This window comes from Coregonus clupeaformis, chromosome 26 (assembly GCF_020615455.1).
Source record: "Coregonus clupeaformis isolate EN_2021a chromosome 26, ASM2061545v1, whole genome shotgun sequence".
In the NCBI taxonomy this organism is placed as follows: domain Eukaryota; kingdom Metazoa; phylum Chordata; class Actinopteri; order Salmoniformes; family Salmonidae; genus Coregonus; species Coregonus clupeaformis.
In genome coordinates this window covers 7,682,501-7,701,421 of record NC_059217.1, presented here as the reverse complement: position 1 = coordinate 7,701,421, position 18,921 = coordinate 7,682,501, and the positions used below count along the sequence as shown (strand labels likewise).

Below are 18,921 nucleotides of genomic sequence, written 5' to 3'. Positions count from 1 at the left end.
TTTTTGCTAACATACATAGAATGTTCCCCTTAACTAACGGAAAACTGGACCCTCAAACATCAGGGGACCATTATAGGTAACATTACAAAAATGTTCTCTCTCCCTAGAATTGCTAGCTGGGGTGGTATCTTCAGCCTATATCTACACTGCTGCAGTAGTCGGAACATAATAGTTTTTGGATCAGTGATTGGCTAATTCTGCTAGGGCAGAGGTCAATGTGACTCACAAGATCAATAATAGTAGAAGAAACATTGACAAGGTGGTTCTGCCAGTCCAAAGTAGTGTATTTAGCTAGACATTGAGAATGCAGGCAGCCCAAAGAGTGGGGCAGCAGTAGGCTGCGGTCTGTGGAGCATATCGGTTTAATCTAAAAGCCTCCTGCATAATGACTCTGAAACGTTAGCATGAGAGAGAGAAACGCAAGCACAATCACCAGCAATTAGCCCTCAGCCATTATCTTTCTCGTACGGTGCCAAGCGTGGAGCTAAAGCCCTAATCAAACGCTCGCTTTGAGATCACGACAGGTAGAAACAATTACACACGCAAACATAGATGGCATGTGTGAGTGTTTACTGTGTGAGCGAGCACAATGCATTGGTCCATGGAAATATGCTCAATCACATTGAGCAACAGCTTTTGGAATTTAAATGGGTCAGTTAACTGATTAAAATGTGCACTATTAAGACAAGGGTGTGATTTTGGAGTCCAATGTATAAATCTAGTGCTCATTTTGCAAAGCACCATGCCATTGGCGGAGGAATGGAGGAGAGGAGCCAGACTAGAGTTGTTTAATCAGTTTTACATTACATACAGTATTCATTTATCATCCGTCCCCCCATTACTGCTGCATATGCATGAAACTGAAAAACAGATTTGAACAACTTGTTTTTAGGGCATTTTGCTGTATTCTGTGTATTATGGATGTATTATGGATGTATGCATGTGAAGCTTTTAGTTGAGTGCTCTGTTGCAGTGCAGTATTTCTTTGTGCGTGTGAGTGTTTTTGTGTGGTTGAGTTTCCTCCATGCTAGGTCCTAGTGAAACCCATCACAGGGTTGTTCTGTCAATAAAGGCAGTGCCTGAAGCTAGACCAGCAGCAGGAGAGGCAGACAGCACCATGGCCAGAGATGTGTTTTCAGTTCCCTCTGTCCTCTGCTCCTGCATCAAGGAAGGACTATTTTCTCTGGGAGGATGTTAATCTGCGATCTTACTAGCTGTGTGTCTCCCCTTGGTTACCAGGTGTCTGAGGTATCAAAGGCTTTGGTTCTCCATAGTGAGCAGTTCAGGCCCTGTTTCCACAGTGAGACTGGGAAGTGAGAGGGAAGGAAGAAGCTTCTACATTTCACTCTCAACGCAGGGGAGCTACTGCATGCTCTTTTAATACCAACTTTTTTTTCTTTTTCTTTTTTTTCTTTGTTTCAGCCCTTTCTGCTTTTTTTTTCTGTTGATGAAAACTACTCTGAAACTTACTCACATCAGGGGTCTTCGTGAAAAAACAGAAAGGCATGGCGCACAGATGTGTTTGTGCTTCTTCAAAGGAGTGTGTGTGTGTGTGTGTGTTTTTTAAAGGGCAGTTTGTGTGTCACTCCCAGACATGAAAGCTTCTAGCATAAAATAGTGGGTTCATTAGAAGTGCACTCAGGCATTTGACTGGGCTGGTTTTATGAATGTTAGAGGGATGTTTGATTCTGTTGTGACATTCTGGCACAATCTCCTAAATACGATAAACAGAAATCTCCTAAATACGATAAAGCCTAATAAAAGATAATGTGGTGATTGTGGCAGATTATTTGAGTGTCTGCTTGCATGCATGCATGCTTGTGTGCATGTGTGCACACAGATCATGAGGCCCATTATTGGCTCATGATGAGTAGTACAGTTGTTAGCCTCAAGCAGTGATACACAACATAACCAAAAGTATGTGGACACCTGCTTGTCGAACATCTCATTCCAAAATCATGGGCATTAATATGGAGTTGGTCCGCCCTTTGCTGCAATAACAGCCTCCACTGTTCTGGGAATGCGTTCCACTAGATGTTGGAACATTGCTGCAGGGACTTGCTTCCATTCAGCCACGAGCATTAGTGAGGTCGGGCACTGATGTTGGGCGATTAGGCCTGGCTCGCAGTTGGCGTTCCAATTCATCCCAAAGGTGTTCGATGGGGTTGAGGTCAGGGCTCTGTGCAGGCCAGTCAAGTTCTTCCACACCGATCTCGACAAACCATTTCTGTATGGACCTTGCTTTGTGGACAGGTGTATTGTCGTGCTGAAACAGGAAAGGGCCTTAAGAACTAAGGGGCCTAGCCCGATACCATAAAAAAACAGCCAAAGACCATTATTCCTCCTCCACCAAACTTTACAGTTGGCACAATGCATTCGGGCAGGTAGGGTTCTCCTGGCATCCCCCAAACCCAGATCAGTCGGTCGGACTGCCAGATTGTGAAGTGCGATTCATCATTCCAGAGAACGCTTTCTACTGCTCCAGAGTCCAATGGCGGCAAGCTTTACACCACTCCAGCCAACACTTGGCATTGTGCATGGTGAATTTAGGCTTGTGTGTGGCTGCTCGGCAATGTGAACCCATTTCATGAAGCTCCCGACGAACAGTTCTTGTGCTAATGTTGCTTCCAGAGGCAGTTTGGTACTCAGTAGTGAGTTTTGCAACGGAGGACAGATTATTTTTACACGCTAGGCACTTCAGCACTTGGCGGTCCCGTTCTGTGAGCTTGTGTGGCCTACCACTTCGTGGATGAGCTGTTGTTGCTGCTAGATGTTTCGACTTCACAATAACAGCACTTACAGTTGACCGGGGCAGCTTTAGCAGGGCAGAAACTTGACTTGTTGGAAAGGTGGCATCTTATGACGGTGCCACGTTGAAAGTCACTGAGGTCCTCAGTAACGCCATTCTACTACCAATGTTTGTTTATGGAGATTGCATGGCAGTGTGCTTGATTTTATACAACTGTCAGCAACGGGCGTGGCTGAAATAGCCAAATCCACTAATTTCAATAGGTGTCCACATACTTTTGTATACATAGTGTATATCCAATGACCTCAGATAAAAAGCCATCGGAGGTCATTAACTACTGTGCTTTTTTGGTGTTATAAAATATTAAATTTTCTGAGGTGTGAGGAAGTGTTTTCATTTGTATATTTCTTTCTAAACCTGCTGGCATGGTGTCTGACTGTTCTGTTGAAGAGTGGAGCGATAACGTTGTTTTACCTGATATTATTATAACTGTGTCTGTGCGTGTTGATGTGCCTTCCAGGGATCCCCATCAATGTTCCTCCACCTGGTAAGCATTTCTACTGTGATGGAAACAGGATATTGTGTGTCACAGATGTTGGCTCTAGTCTACACTGGATGTTGTGCGTGGCAGATGTTGGTGTGGTTGGTGTTGTTGTTTATGCTGGATTGCAGGACTAGTGTCACTGCTGAATGATTGCTTAACCCTGACACAGACTGAATGTTTGGTGAAAACAAAACTAGTTATCAATAATACTTTTTAAGTTACCATCATGAGAAGAGGGAAATTGAAAATGTTTAATGCCTATGAGAAATGAAGTTGATGCAATATTCAACAATACTGTCATGATTCTGGTCCAATGCGGTGAGCAACGATTGCCTATCCGGGGTCTGGAAGAAACATTTTCTGTTATCTGTTTATGCCCAGTAATCACAACTTGATGACTGACAGACAATGTCCTCTTTCCTGCAGGCTACCCTCCTGGCGCACCCCCTCCTTCTCTTATCCCTACCTTAGAAAGGTGAGTCTGTTCTGTCTTGTGTGTGTGTGTGTGTGTGTGTGTGTGTGTGTGTGTCTACAGAATGACGGAGCTCTGATTGTCTGTACAGGCTGCACTACAAGGGGAGTAGGTTCAGGAGAGACAGAAGGAGAAAGGACGGAGACAATGACATAGATAGGGATAGAGAGAGAGAAGAGCGAGAACACAGCTACTGCCCAACCAGAGAGACTGGAGCTAGGAGAATACACAGGCAAGAGATAGTAAAAAGGATAGAATAGAAAGATACTGCGAGATTCTGGCAGTTAAGCCTTTGTTCTAATTACCCAGAGTCAGATAAACGCGTGGATACCATTTTGAGACATAAAAATGGTATCCACGCGTTTATCTGACTGGGTAATTAGAACAAAGGCTTAAATGCCAGAATCTTGCAGTATTCCTTCAAGGGAAGGAGATTCATGTATTTAGAGAGATTATTGTAGATATATACAGTGGGGGAAAAAAGTATTTAGTCAGCCACCAATTGTGCAAGTTCTCCCACTTAAAAAGATGAGAGAGGCCTGTAATTTTCATCATAGGTACACGTCAACTATGACAGACAAATTGAGAATTTATTTTCCAGAAAATCACATTGTAGGATTTTTTATGAATTTATTTGCAAATTATGGTGGAAAATAAGTATTTGGTCACCTACAAACAAGCAAGATTTCTGGCTCTCACAGACCTGTAACTTCTTCTTTAAGAGGCTCCTCTGTCCTCCACTCGTTACCTGTATTAATGGCACCTGTTTGAACTTGTTATCAGTATAAAAGACACCTGTCCACAACCTCAAACAGTCACACTCCAAACTCCACTATGGCCAAGACCAAAGAGCTGTCAAAGGACACCAGAAACAAAATTGTAGACCTGCACCAGGCTGGGAAGACTGAATCTGCAATAGGTAAGCAGCTTGGTTTGAAGACATCAACTGTGGGAGCAATTATTAGGAAATGGAAGACATACAAGACCACTGATAATCTCCCTCGATCTGGGGCTCCACGCAAGATCTCACCCCGTGGGGTCAAATGATCACAAGAACGGTGAGCAAAAATCCCAGAACCACACGGGGGGACCTAGTGAATGACCTGCAGAGAGCTGGGACCAAAGTAACAAAGCCTACCATCAGTAACACACTACGCCGCCAGGGACTCAAATCCTGCAGTGCAAGACGTGTCCCCCTGCTTAAGCCAGTACATGTCCAGGCCTGTCTGAAGTTTGCTAGAGTGCATTTGGATGATCCAGAAGAGGATTGGGAGAATGTCATATGGTCAGATGAAACCAAAATATAACTTTTTGGTAAAAACTCAACTCGTCGTGTTTGGAGGACAAAGAATGCTGAGTTGCATCCAAAGAACACCATACCTACTGTGAAGCATGGGGGTGGAAGCATCATGCTTTGGGGCTGTTTTTCTGCAAAGGGACCAGGACGACTGATCCGTGTAAAGGAAAGAATGAATGGGGCCATGTATCGTGAGATTTTGAGTGAAAACCTCCTTCAATCAGCAAGGGCATTGAAGGAGTGGCTTCGTAAGAAGCATTTCAAGGTCCTGGAGTGGCCTATTAAGTCTCCAGATCTCAACCCCATAGAAAATCTTTGGAGGGAGTTGAAAATCTGTGTTGCCCAGCGACAGCCCCAAAACATCACTGCTCTAGAGGAGATATGCATGGAGGAATGTGCCAAAATACCAGCAACAGTGTGTGAAAACCTTGTGAAGACTTACAGAAAACGTTTGACATGTGTCATTGCCAACAAAGGGTATATAACAAAGTATTGAGAAACTTTTGTTATTGACCAAATACTTATTTTCCACCATAATTTGCAAATAAATTCATAAAAAATCCTACAATGTGATTTTCTGGAAAAAAAATTCTCATTTTGTCTGTCATAGTTGACATGTACCTATGATGAAAATTACAGGCCTCTCTCATCTTTTTAAGTGGGAGAACATGCACAATTGGTGGCTGACTAAATACTTTTTTTCCCCACTGTATTGACGGTACATTGATGACAGCTACCATTGCTTGATTGACAGGGATAAACGCTCAGTTGAAGTAAAGAGTTTAGAACGGTGGAGGCTCCTCAGCAGGTTTCATAAAAATAAAAATAGTGAAACATAAAGTTGTCCTTTTTAGATAAAACTATACTAAATATATTCACGCCACCAAATAATTGATTTAAACAAACCGTTTTGCAATGAAGGTCTATAGTAGCCTCAACAGCATTCTGTAGGGTAGCACCATGGTGTAGCTGGAGGACAGCTAGTTTCCGTCCTCCTCTGAGTACATTGACTTCAATATAAAACCTAAGAGGCTCGTGGTTCTCACCCCCTTCCATAGACTTACACAGTAATTATGACAACTTCCGGAGGACGTCCTCCAACCTATCAGAGGTCTTGCAGCATGAACTGACATGTTGTCCACCCAATCAAAGGATCAGAGAATGAATCTAGAACTGAAAGCATAAGCTACAGCTAGCTAGCACTGCAGTGTATAAAATGTGTCGACTACTGTAGTTGACTCAAAGAGAAAGACGATAGTTGAACAGTTTTGAACAAATTAATTTCTTCAAAAATGAAGGAGAAGTGGGGATGGGGTTGAGGTCAGGGCTCTGTGCAGGCCAGTCAAGTTCTTCCACACCGATCTCGACAAACCATTTCTGTATGGACCTCGCTTTGTGCACAGGGGCATTGTCATGCTGAAACATGAAAGGGCTTTCTCCAAACTGTTGCCACAAAGTTGGAAGCACAGAATCGTCTAGAATGTAATTGTATGCTGTAGCGTTAAGATTTCCCTTCACTGGAACTCGGTAGTGGAACTCGGTAGTGAGTGTTGCAACTGAAGACAAATTATTTTTAAGCGCTACACGCTTTTGTATATACAGTACAGTAGTGGTCAAACGTTTTGAGAATGACACAAGTATTGGTCTTCACAAAGTTTGCTGCTTCAGTGTTTTTAGATATTTTTGTCAGATGTTACTATTTTATACTGAAGTATAAATACAAGTATTCCATAAGTGTCAAAGGCTTTTATTGACAATTACATTAAGTTTATGCAAAGAGTCAATATTTGCAATCCGCCATGGCATGCTGTCTATTAACTTTTGGGCCACATCCTGACTTATGGCGGCCCATTCTTGCATAATCAATGCTTGGAGTTTGTCAGAATTTTTGGGTTTTTGTTTGTCCACCCGCCTCTTGAGGATTGACCACAAGTTCTCAATGGAATTAAGGTCTGGGGAGTTACCTGGCCATGGACCCAAAATGTCAGTTTTGTTCCCCGAGCCACTTAGTTGTCACTTTTGCCTTATGGCAAGGTGCTCCATCATGCTGGAAAAGGCATTGTTCGTCACCAAACTGTTCTTGGATGGTTGGGAGAAGTTGCTCTCGGAGGATGTGTTGGTACCATTCTTTATTCATAGCTGTCTTCTTAGGCAAAATTGTGAGTGAGCCCACTCCCTTGGCTGAGAAGCAACCCCACACATGAATGGTCTCAGGATGCTTTACTGTTGGCATGACACAGGACTGATGTTAGCGCTCACCTTGTCTTCTCCGGACAAGCTTTTTTCCGGATGCCCCAAACAATCGGAAAGGGGATTCATCAGAGAAAATGACTTTACCCCAGTCCTCAGCAGTCCAATCCCTGTACCTTTTGCAGAATATCAGTCTGTCCCTGATGTTTTTCCTGGAGAGAAGTGGCTTCCTCGCTGCCCTTCTTGACACCAGGCCATCCTCCAAAAGTCTTTGCCTCACTGTTCGTGCAGATGCACTCACACCTGCCTGCTGCCATTCCTGAGCAAGCTCTGCACTGGTGGTGCGCCGATCCCGCAGCTGAATCAACTTTAGGAGACGGTTCTGGCGTTTGCTGGACTTTCTTGGGCGCCCTGAAGCCTTCTTCACAACAATTGAACCTCTCTCCTTGAAGTTCTTGATGATCCGATAAATGGTTGATTTAGGTGCAATCTTACTAGCAGCGATATCCTTGCCTGTGAAGCCCTTTTTGTGCAAAGCAATGATGACGGCCCGTGTTTCCTTGCAGGTAACCATGGTTAACAGAGGAAAAACAATGATTTCAAGCACCACCCTCCTTTTAAAGCTTCCGATCTGTTATTCAATCAGCATGACAGTGATCTCCAGCCTTGTCCTCGTCAACACTCTCACCTGTGTTAACGAGAGAATCACTGACATGATGGCAGCTGGTCCTTTTGTGGCAGGGCTGAAATGCAGTGGAAATGTTTTTTGCGGATTAAGTTCATTTTCATGGCGAAGAGGGACTTTGCAATTAATTGCAATTCATCTGATCACTCTTCATAACATTCTGGAGTATATGCAAATTGCCATCATAAAAACTGAGGCAGCAGACTTTGTGAAAATTAATATTTGTGTCATTCTCAAAACTTTTGACCATGACTGTATAGTGTACCTGAATTTGTCCAATAGAAACTCTTGTTTGCAACTGTTGGACTAATGATTGATTACACCCTAGATCAGGTAGATGCCTGCAAGATTGAGCAAAGCGGTATTGAATGTGTCAATGTCTGTCTCCTTGATTACTCAAATTTCTCTCAACCTGTGCACCTACGTTGTAAACTTTCATTCATAGGCTAGGTTGTAGCAACCTCATGATGGGTATAGGGACAATGTGAGTATCATGTAGTAGCCTAAACCTATCCATGTTACATTGAGCTGGGTGAATGGAATAATGAATGACCGTCATCCAATAATCTGTGATAGAAATAAGGCCATGTTCATAATTTTTTTAATAATCCTCCCTCATTTTAAACGGCACCAACCACCACTGGTTTAGAGGTAGGTGTTGCCTGCAGTCTTCTTGATGTGTCCAGCCTGTGTACAGACATAGGGAACATTTGGACCTTTTTTCAGATTTGCTGTCGCCAGGCACTGTTCACTGTGCTCCATCCCTGACCTTGTAGTTGAACGAGTGGCCAAATAAGGCAGTTAAACCAGGAGAGTAGTCTCCTGTTTGTGACTTGAGTCTCCTGTTTATCAGTTACTATCCAACGCATCCCTCCCTCATTCTCTTGCTCCCACTCTCCTTAACAAAACAGACCCAAGTCACAACCTTTCTGCATACTCCCACAACTCAGCTTGAAATGTATATCACTTAGATCACCACAGGGCCACATTCTGCTGCAGGCTCAGGCTGTCTCTGGATGTTCTTACATAGCCTAATTGCATCATTGCCTTTTATTCTGTTGATTTATTTATTTATGTATACCCGTGTGGATTTTGAGTTATTTCAATTTCTTCTTACCTCCCTTTTCTTTGTCTGTCTATCCTGCTTCCTGTCTGCCTGTTTTTCTGTCTTTCTCTTCTTCTAAATAAAATGTTCCCCGCATTTGCTTTATCTATCTGTGTCTGAATTCAATCACCACTCAACAGTCTCCAGTCTAATGGTCTAAACTCACCAAAGGCAAGCGTGCGAGGCGTGTGTGTGATTTGTTTTAGAATGCATTGTTTTGAATTATAATAACATTTACGTCATTTAGCAGACGCTCTTATCCAGAGCGACTTACACATTGGTGCATTCACCTTATGATAGCCAGTGGGACAACCACTTTACAATATGTTTTTTTTTTTAAATGTCTCTTTGGGGTGGGGTAAGGGGGGGTAGAAGGATACTGTATCCTATCCCAGGTATTCCTTAAAGAGGTGGGGTTTCAAGTGTCTCCGGAAGGTGGTGAGTGACTCCGCTGTCCTGGCATCTTGAGGGAGCTTGTTCCACCAGAGCAGCGAACAGTTTTGACTGGGCTGAGCGGGAACTGTGCTTCCGCAGGGGTAGGGGCGCCAGCAGGCCAGAGGTGGATGAATGCAATGCCCTCGTTTGGGTGTAGGGACTGATCAGAGCCTGAAGGTACGGAAGTGCCGTTCCCCTCACAGTTCCGAAGGCAAGCACCATGGTCTTGTAGCAGATGCAAGCTTCAACTGGAAGCCAGTGGAGTGTGCGGAGGAGCGGGGTGACGTGAGAGAACTTGGGAAGGTTGAACACCAGACGGGCTGCGGCGTTCTGCATGATTTGTAGGGGTTTAATGGCACAGGCAGGGAGCCCAGCCAACAGCGAGTTGCAGTAATCCAGACGGGAGATGACAAGTGCCTGGATTAGGACCTGTGCCGCTTCCTGTGTAAGGCAGGGTCGAACTCTGCGAATGTTGTAGAGCATGAACCTACAGGATCGGGTCACCGCCTTGATGTTAGCGGAGAACGACAGGGTGTTGTCCAGGGTCACGCCAAGGCTCTTTGCACTCTGGGAGGAGGACACAACAGAGTTGTCAACCGTGATGGCGAGATCATGGAACGGGCAGTCCTTCCCCGGGAGGAAGAGCAGCTCCGTCTTGCCGAAGTTCAGCTTGAGGTGGTGATCCGTCATCCACACTGATATGTCTGCCAGACATGCAGAGATGCGATTCGCCACCTGGTTATCAGAAGGGGGAAAGGAGAAGATGAATTGTGTGTCATCTGCGTAGCAATGATAGGAGGGGCCATGTGAGGATATGACAGAGCCAAGTGACTTGGTGTATAGCGAGAATAGGAGAGGGCCTAGAACTGAGCCCTGGGGGACACCAGTGGTGAGAGCACGTGGTGCGGAGACAGATTCTCGCCACGCCACCTGGTAGGAGCGACCTGTCAGGTAGGACGCAATCCAAGAGTGAGCCGCGCCGGAGATGCCCAACTCAGAGAGGGTGGAGAGGAGGATCTGATGGTTCACAGTATCAAAGGCAGCAGATAGGTCTAGAAGGACGAGAGCAGAGGAGAGAGAGTTAGCTTTAGCAGTGCGGAGAGCCTCCGTGACACAGAGAAGAGCAGTCTCAGTTGAATGACCAGTCTTGAAACCTGACTGGTTTGGATCAAGAAGGTCATTCTGAGCGAGATAGCAAGAGAGTTGGCTAAAGACGGCACGCTCAAGAGTTTTGGAGAGAAAAGAAAGAAGGGATACTGGTCTGTAGTTGTTGACATCGGAGGGATCGAGTGTAGGTTTTTTGAGAAGGGGTGCAACTCTCGCTCTCTTGAAGACGGAAGGGACGTAGCCAGCAGTCAAGGATGGGTTGATGAGCGAGGTGAGGTAAGGGAGAAGGTCTCTGGAAATGGTCTGGAGAGGAGAGGAGGGGATAGGGTCAAGCGGGCAGGTTGTTGGGCGGCCGGTCGTCACAAGTCGCAAGATTTCATCTGGAGAGAGAGGGGAGAAAGAAGTCAAAGCAAAGGGTAGGGCAGTGTGAGCAGGACCAGCGGTGTCATTTGACTTAACAAACGAGGATCGGATGTCGTCAACCTTCTTTTCAAAATGGTTGACGAAGTCATCCACAGAGAGGGAGGAGGGAGGGGGGATTCAGCAGGGAGGAGAAGGTGGCAGAGAGCGAAGGTTGCGACGTTGCATTACCATCTGAGTAGGGGCAGAGTGAGTAGTGTTGGAGGAGAGCGAGAGAGAAAAGGATACAAAGTAGTGGTCGGAGACTTGGAGGGGAGTTGCAGTGAGATTAGTAGAAGAACAGCATCTATTAAAGATGAGGTCAAGCGTATTGCCTGCCTTGTGAGTAGGGGGCGACGGTGAGAGGGTGAGGTCAAAAGAGGAGAGGAGTGGAAAGGAGGCAGAGAGAAATGAGTCAAAGGTAGACGTAGGGAGGTTAAAGTCACCCAGAACTGTGAGGGGTGAGCCATCCTCAGGAAAGGAACTTATCAAGGCGTCAAGCTCATTGATGAACTCTCCAAGGGAACCTGGAGGGCGATAAATGATAAGGATGTTAAGCTTGAATGGGCTAGTGACTGTGACAGCATGGAATTCAAATGAGGAGATAGACAGATGGGTCAGGGGAGAAAGAGAGAATGTCCACTTGGGAGAGATGAGGATTCCTGTGCCACCACCCCGCTGACCAGATGCTTTCGGGGTATGTGAGAACACATGGTCAGATGAGGAGAGAGCAGTAGGAGTAGCAGTGTTTTCTGTGGTAATCCATGTCTCCGACAGCGCCAAGAAGTCGAGGGACTGGAGGGTAGCATAGGCTGAGATGAACTCTGCCTTGTTGGCCGCAGAACGGCAGTTCCAGAGGCTGCCGGAGACCTGGAACTCCACGTGGGTCGTGCGTGCAGGGACCAACAGGTTAGAGTGGCAGCAGCAGCCACGCGGTGTGAGGCGTTTGTATAGCCTGTGCGGAAAGGAGAGAACAGGGATAGACAGACGCATAGTTGACAAGCTACAGAAAATGGCTACAATAATGCAAAGGAGATCAGAATGAAATTAACTAAACATCTGGGAAAGCGAGAGAGCGGGGCCTCCTCACTTACGTTTCACTGAAACACTCAAATATAACTCTCCCAACTTCCACTTTAGAAATTATAATTGTTGTAAACTACAGTGGTTCAATGTTTCTAGGAATAGACTAACTTAGTTTATTCAGCTAGCTAACTTGGTACAGTATTCTTCCGTGAAAAACCGTCCAGGGCACCGAATCCTATGACGCCATAGCCAAGTAGCATGCCAGCCTCCAATAACACGGTTTAGCACCAATACTCAGTTACAACAAACCACCAGTGTGTTAACACGCCAAGCAGATCATTCGTGTCCGTGTCTAACGTTGTGTAAAGTTTTGGGTTAGTTTTGACAGTTTGAGTGAGTCCGTCGTCAACTTATTCAGCCAGTTAGTTAGCTAGAATAGTTAGCATACTAGCTTGCCATTGCTCTCTGCCAACGAAAAACCCCTCCTTCCACGGCACGAACACACAGAGAGAGCCAAGCTAACGTTAACTAGTCACCCATGTCCCGAATTCCCTTGAACGACTCTGGTTACCAGTATGTAAAAGCAAAACACAAATGTAGGTTATAGCTTACACTTAGTAGATACTGTTAGCCAGTTAAGTGCAAAGCTAGCCACTGAATCGATTCAGCCAGTTCGCGTCTGTTCGCTAGGTCGTTCCAGCTATTGTTTAGTTAGCTATCCAGGTAGCAACAAGCTATCTACATTTCAAGTACATTAGCTACTAACTATCTAACGTTAACGTTTCAAATAATGATGTTAGAAAAACAGCTGAATGGTAGGCAGCTAGGTGGCATAATTACAGGTACTCTTAAGCGTGAAATAACATTGGAAACAATAATCCAGAGTTGCTAATAGTTACCAGTAGCTACCCGCTAGCTAGTCCAGGTAGTGGGTTAGCTAGCCTCGTGCTTCACCGGGCTCAGTCGAATACAATACTTACCTACAATAATGACCTACAATAACCAACGATAACTACCTAGATAAACTACCTACAATACCTAACTACAATCTAAATACATGGTTTAAGCTTTACTCGACAACATATAAGCACCATATAAGCCAAGCTTACCTCCCGCCAGAGAGAGACACAACCTCAACCGACGACTAAAAAAACCCCAACCGAAGCCGGCGGGTGGGTTGTCTGCTTTGACGCCTCGCTCAATTAGAATGCGTCTCTATTTTTGCTTTTTATCCCTAGAGCTGTAGTCACACAAACAAATATTTTCTCATTATTCACTTATTTTCGAGCCTACAGTGAGGGAAAAAAATATTTGATCCCCTGCTGATTTTGTACGTTTGCCCACTGACAAAGAAATGATCAGTCTATAATTTTTATGGTAGGTTTATTTGAACAGTGAGAGACAGAATAACAAAAAAAATCTAGAAAAACGCATGTCAAATTTTTTAAAAATTGATTTGCATTTTAATGAGGGAAATAAGTATTTGACCCCTCTGCAAAACATGACTTAGTACTTGGTGGCAAAACCCTTGTTGGCAATCAGAGGTCAGACATTTCTTGTAGTTGGCCACCAGGTTTGCACACATCTCAGGAGGGATTTTGTCCCACTCCTCTTTGCAGATCTTCTCCAAGTCATTAAGGTTTCGAGGCTGACGTTTGGCAACTCGAACCTTCAGCTCCCTCCACAGATTTTCTATGGGATTAAGGTCTGGAGACTGGCTAGGCCACTCCAGGACCTTAATGTGCTACTTCTTGAGCCACTCCTTTGTTGCCTTGGCCATGTTGTTTTGTGTCATTGTCATGCTGGAATACCCATCCACGACCCATTTTCAATGCCCTGGCTGAGGGAAGGAGGTTCTCACCCGAGATTTGACAGTACATGGCCCCGTCCATCGTCCCTTTGATGCGGTGAAGTTGTCCTGTCCCCTTAGCAGAAAAACACCCCCAAAGCATAATGTTTCCACCTCCATGTTTGACGGTGGGGATGGTGTTCTTGGGGTCATAGGCAGCATTCCTCCTCCAAAGAGCTCCTCCAAATCCATGCCAAAGAGCTCGATTTTGGTCTCATCTGACCACAACACTTTCACCCAGTTCTCCTCTGAATCATTCAGATGTTCATTGGCAAACTTCAGACGGGCCTGTAGATGTGCTTTCTTGAGTAGGGGGACCTTGCGGGCGCTGCAGGATTTCAGTCCTTCACGGCGTAGTGTCTTACCAATTGTTTTCTTGGTGACTATGGTCCCAGCTGCCTTGAGATCATTGACAAGATCCTCCCGTGTAGTTCTGGGCTGATTCCTCACCGTTTTCATGATCATTGCAACTCCACGAGGTGAGATCTTGCATGGATCCCCAGGCAGAGGGAGATTGACAGTTTTTTTGTGTTTCTTCCATTTGCGAATAATCGCACCAACTGTTGTCACCTCTCACCAAGCTGCTTGGCGATGGTCTTGTAGCCCATTCCAGCCTTGTGTAGGTCTACAATCTTGTCCCTGACATCCTTGGAGAGCTCTTTGGTCTTGGCCATGGTGGAGACTTTGGAATCTGATTGATTGCTTCTGTGGACAGGTGTCTTTTATACAGGTAACAAGCTGAGATTAGGAGCACTCCCTTTAAGAGTGTGCTCCTAATCTCAGCTCGTTACCTGTATAAAAGACACCTGGGAGCCAGAAATCTTTCTGATTGAGAGGGGGTCAAATACTTATTTCCCTCATTAAAATGCAAATCAATTTATAACATTTTTGACATGCGTTTTTCTGGATGTTTTTGTTGTTATTCTGTCTCTCACTGTTCAAATAAACCTACCATTAAAAGTATAGACTGATCATTTCTTTGTCAGTGGGCAAACGTACAAAATCAGCAGGGGATCAAATACTTTTTTTCCCTCACTGTATTTGAATTGGAAGAGGTAGCTAAAGGTTAAGCCTACCATACATGCTAAATTAGACCAATTCATCCACTTATGGAAACACAACATCGCTATCAGCAAAGATGATTGGAGATCTAGACTATCCTAGCATACAGTCACTGCTCTGCCTGTCCCGTCCGATTCACCCAACTCGCTCTGCTTGCTCTGCCAGCCTGCTTCTGGTGAGTTTTTCACTTAAAGGATGATTCCTCTCACATCTGTCCTCTGCCAAATCCTCACATCCTTCAAAGGCTTTCCGTTTGTCTGAACTCTTCCAGCCATCTCCACTCGCGTTTATTAATAATTTCCTCTTTTACATTCACTTCAAACGTCACTCTTTCGTACTGATGCACACACACATACACACTCCTGACTTTTAATATTGTGTTGAATTTTTCCCTGGGGGGATATTAGGAACTGCAGGTAGTACTGGTATGGTCCTGAGCTCTGCTTCTTCTGCCAGTGACATTGAGGCCCAGGGGCCTCCTTAGGCCCAGCCCAGGGAGAGGATAAGACCACACTTCACTCCTCTCTATGTTGATCCTACATACTGAGCCCTACTTCTCTCTCTTCTCTGAGAGCCAATTGCCATGGAACCCCAGTTGGTCATCTGACCCATTTCCTCCTCCTTCTGACCGATCAGCCACAGAGGAATGTGCCTCCTCACTCTGTTTCTGTACTGCACTGACTCCCCTATGACAGTCTGCCTCTAAAGGCACTACATTTCCTGCATAGAGTGAGTTGAGGATTATTTTAGTGTTTTTTTATGGTGATTAGATCCTGGGGCTACAGGCAGAGTGGTGTGGGGCAGTCCTGAGCACTGATTAACCATTAAACACTGCCCACAGTAATGATCCCCATCTGTAAGGGCCACAGCCAACTCATCCTGCATATATCCATTCACAAATAGACCCATCCATCTGCCTTCTACCACTGTTCCTAATTTTCAAGTCATTCCACAGAGAGAAGCTGGCCAGGCCTAAAATAGGGAGCAGGGAGAGAGATGGAGGAGCAGGTGGGAGTATTTGTAGATCAGTATGTTTGGACACACACCTGGTGAGAAGCAGTCCTCTTAGACGGGCCTCACACCCTCTTCACCTTCGGCCCGTGTGGAAATGTTAAATGGTAACTAAGCGGGCGTGTCGCCAGGCTGTGGCGGTGCGGATGGGCAGTGGATCCTGCCAGTATCAGTAATACATCCCCCCCCGCCTCCCTCTTCCTCCCCCCTGGTTGGCGGGCGCGTGCTGCGCCTTGACAACGAGCCAGTCACATCAAACAGGCGGGAAATGGAGCTCTGAATTTGGAAATGCTCTTTGATCATTAAAGTTACCAGACTCGTTCCCTTACCTTCCTTTCTTTTTTCATCTTTTCTTTTTTGAACTCCATACGTTTATTTGCCTTCTTTCTTTTATCGGCCATTAAAATGAATGACTTCCTGCGCTGAGTGTTCTGGCTGCCACGGACTGACTGGCTGCTCTCAGTCCAATTGTTAGACGTTATTTGTTCTTATTTTATCCATGAAGTGTGTTTTCCTCAAGTTTTCCATATGTGTAGTAGAATGTGAGAGCCACTACTCGGCCACATGTGGTGTCAAGCAGAGGTTAGAGGGTTGAGCTGAACATTAGGTCTACGTGGCCTACTACTAGACCGTTGGACATAACTCCAGCCATCAAGGGCCCCAGTCCTGTTCTTACTTTCTCCATGGAACATTATACTGTATACTGTAGCAATTATTCTGCTGTTATGTCCATCCAGGTTTAAAATAGATACACTACTGTATGATCAAAAGATGTGGATGAAAACTAGAATCAGATGCACATGAGTAGAAATGTGTTTCTCCTAGAGTGGACTGTGTTGTACGCTCTGGTTTGTGTGGTTGTTTTTCTAGATGTTGTGTGTGAAATGATGTGACCTCACATGACATTCTCTATCTTCTCCCTACCAGTGGACGCTCTGGAGGCTATGATGGTCGCTCAGCTCCACCGTACCCCCCCTTCCCTCCAGGTAGTCCTCTCCTAGAGTACAGAGTGGAAATTATAGAGGATATCACATTCACATCTAACAGTTTGTACAGGTAACTTCCAAAAGAATGGAAACACTTTAGTAAATGAGGGAAACAAAGTAAATTGAAAGCAGATGCTTCCACACAGGTGTGGTTCCTGAGTTGATTAAGCAATTAACATCCCATCATGCTTAGGGTCATGTATATAAATGCTGGGCAGACCATTATTTTTGCTCCCATGGCTATGTCCATATAGGATGATGATGAAAACGATGTAAGTCAAATGCCATGGGTGTGTCAGTCACCAGATCTCAACCCAATTGAACACTTATGGGAGATTCTGGAGCGGCGCCTGAGACAGCGTTTTCCACCACCATCAACAAAACACCAAATTATGGAATTTCTTGTCCAATAAAGTAGAATCTATGCCAAGGTGCATTGAAGCTGTTCTGGCTTGTGGTGGCCCAATGCCCTATTAAGATATTTTATGTTGGTGTTTCCTTTATTTTGGCAGTTACCTGTATATTATAACAAATTATCTTGACCTTAAACTCAACAGTACTGTGCAGAAAATGGCATAAACACAGATGCCTATTTGTAATACTGCCATTTTCACACCCTCAGTGACACTAATAGAAAGGACATAAAGGTCAATACGTGTGCCAGTGATGCCACTGGAGCTTAGGGATATAATGGGACGTTAGTTGGTTCCTCCAATGGAATAGCCCACAATCAGTCATTCACACCATTTCCTGCTTCCTCCGACATTTTTGGGACGTGGAAAATTAGGATATTTCGTCCTGAAGAAAATTGACCCTTCAACTGGTGTCTTTTAATCAAAGCCTCACACATTTTGAGCTGTGTGTTGAGTGTAAGAGAAGGACTCTGAGAAAGTTTTGCCATGTAGAATTATTTTCCAGAAAAGTCTCACTAACAATTAACACAACTTTGATTTGTTCCCTTTCCCTCCTCAGCTACCTGTCCTAAATAAGCTGTTTGAGTTAGATTGGCATGTGTGTGCCTCTGTGTTCTAAATATCCTGTTTGTGAGATCATTAGTTTTGATGAAGCACTGCACTCTGAAGTTACATTGTTAATTTATTGAGCTGTCATTTAGAATTTTCCTTGCAGAAAGTCTATACAATGGCTCATAATAGCTGTCCTCATAGATAAGTCATTGTGTAATTTTTTCACGTTTTTGTTGGAAGCTGAACACTCAAATATGTAGGTGTATAATATAATTGTCTCTCCTCCAATCATATGACTGGCCTGCTTTTACCCATTCTCAGGTGTGTACCCTCCTCCTCCCCCGGGTAGCACAGCAGCCTCCTGGGCTGGGGTATTCGACAGTGCCAAGGCCTGGGAGTACTATGCGCAGCGGGACAGTGAGCGAGAGCGCCACAAGGAAAGAGACAGAACCAGAGAACGCGGACACGAGAAAGAAAGAGAGAGGGAGAGAGAGCACAACCCTTCCTCCCATGCCGTCAACAGGTGAGTGATAATCTGAGCAGCAAATGGAGGTTTTACCTCAGTATGGCCAGTAAGACTCTTGGAAAAAGCATAATAAGAGCTCTTGTTATTATAAAATACACTATATATACAAAAGTATGTAGACACCACTTCAAATTAGTGGATTTCAGCCACACCCGTTGCTGACGTGTATAAAATCGAGCACACAGCCATGCAATCTCCATAGACAAACATTGGCAGTAGAATCGCCTTACTGAAGAGCTCAGTAACTTTCAACATGGCACCATCATAGGATGCCACCTTTCCAACAAGTCAGTTCGTCAAATTTCTGCCCTGTTAGAGCTGCCCCGGTCAACTGTAAGTGTCTGTTATTGTGAAGTGGAAATATCTAGGAGCAACAACAGCTCAGCCGTGAAATGGTGGGCTACACAAGCTTACAGAACAGGACCGCCGAGTGCTGAAGCTCGTAGCCCGTAAAAATTGTCTGTCCTCAGTTGCAACACTCACTACAGAGTACCAAACTGCCTCTGGAAGCAA

The 18,921-nt window shown here is 44.9% G+C and overlaps 1 protein-coding gene across 7 annotated transcripts in view; it reads left to right on the top strand.

Moving 5' to 3' along the window:
- The window catches only part of LOC121540160 (pre-mRNA 3'-end-processing factor FIP1), a 53,955-nt gene that overhangs the window by 18,805 nt on the left and 16,229 nt on the right, over positions 1-18,921 (top strand). For 4 of the 7 annotated variants that reach the window (XM_041848798.2, XM_041848800.2, XM_041848799.2 and 1 more), the window contains 5 exons: positions 3,270-3,296; positions 3,720-3,768; positions 3,857-3,997; positions 16,859-16,917; positions 18,204-18,405. In XM_041848798.2, coding sequence (XP_041704732.2) covers positions 3,270-3,296; positions 3,720-3,768; positions 3,857-3,997; positions 16,859-16,917; positions 18,204-18,405 — 478 coding nt within the window. The remainder of the gene's footprint in view (positions 1-3,269; positions 3,297-3,719; positions 3,769-3,856; positions 3,998-16,858; positions 16,918-18,203; positions 18,406-18,921) is intronic. The other 3 variants (XM_041848802.2, XM_041848803.2, XM_041848804.2) reach the window with 3 other exon arrangements.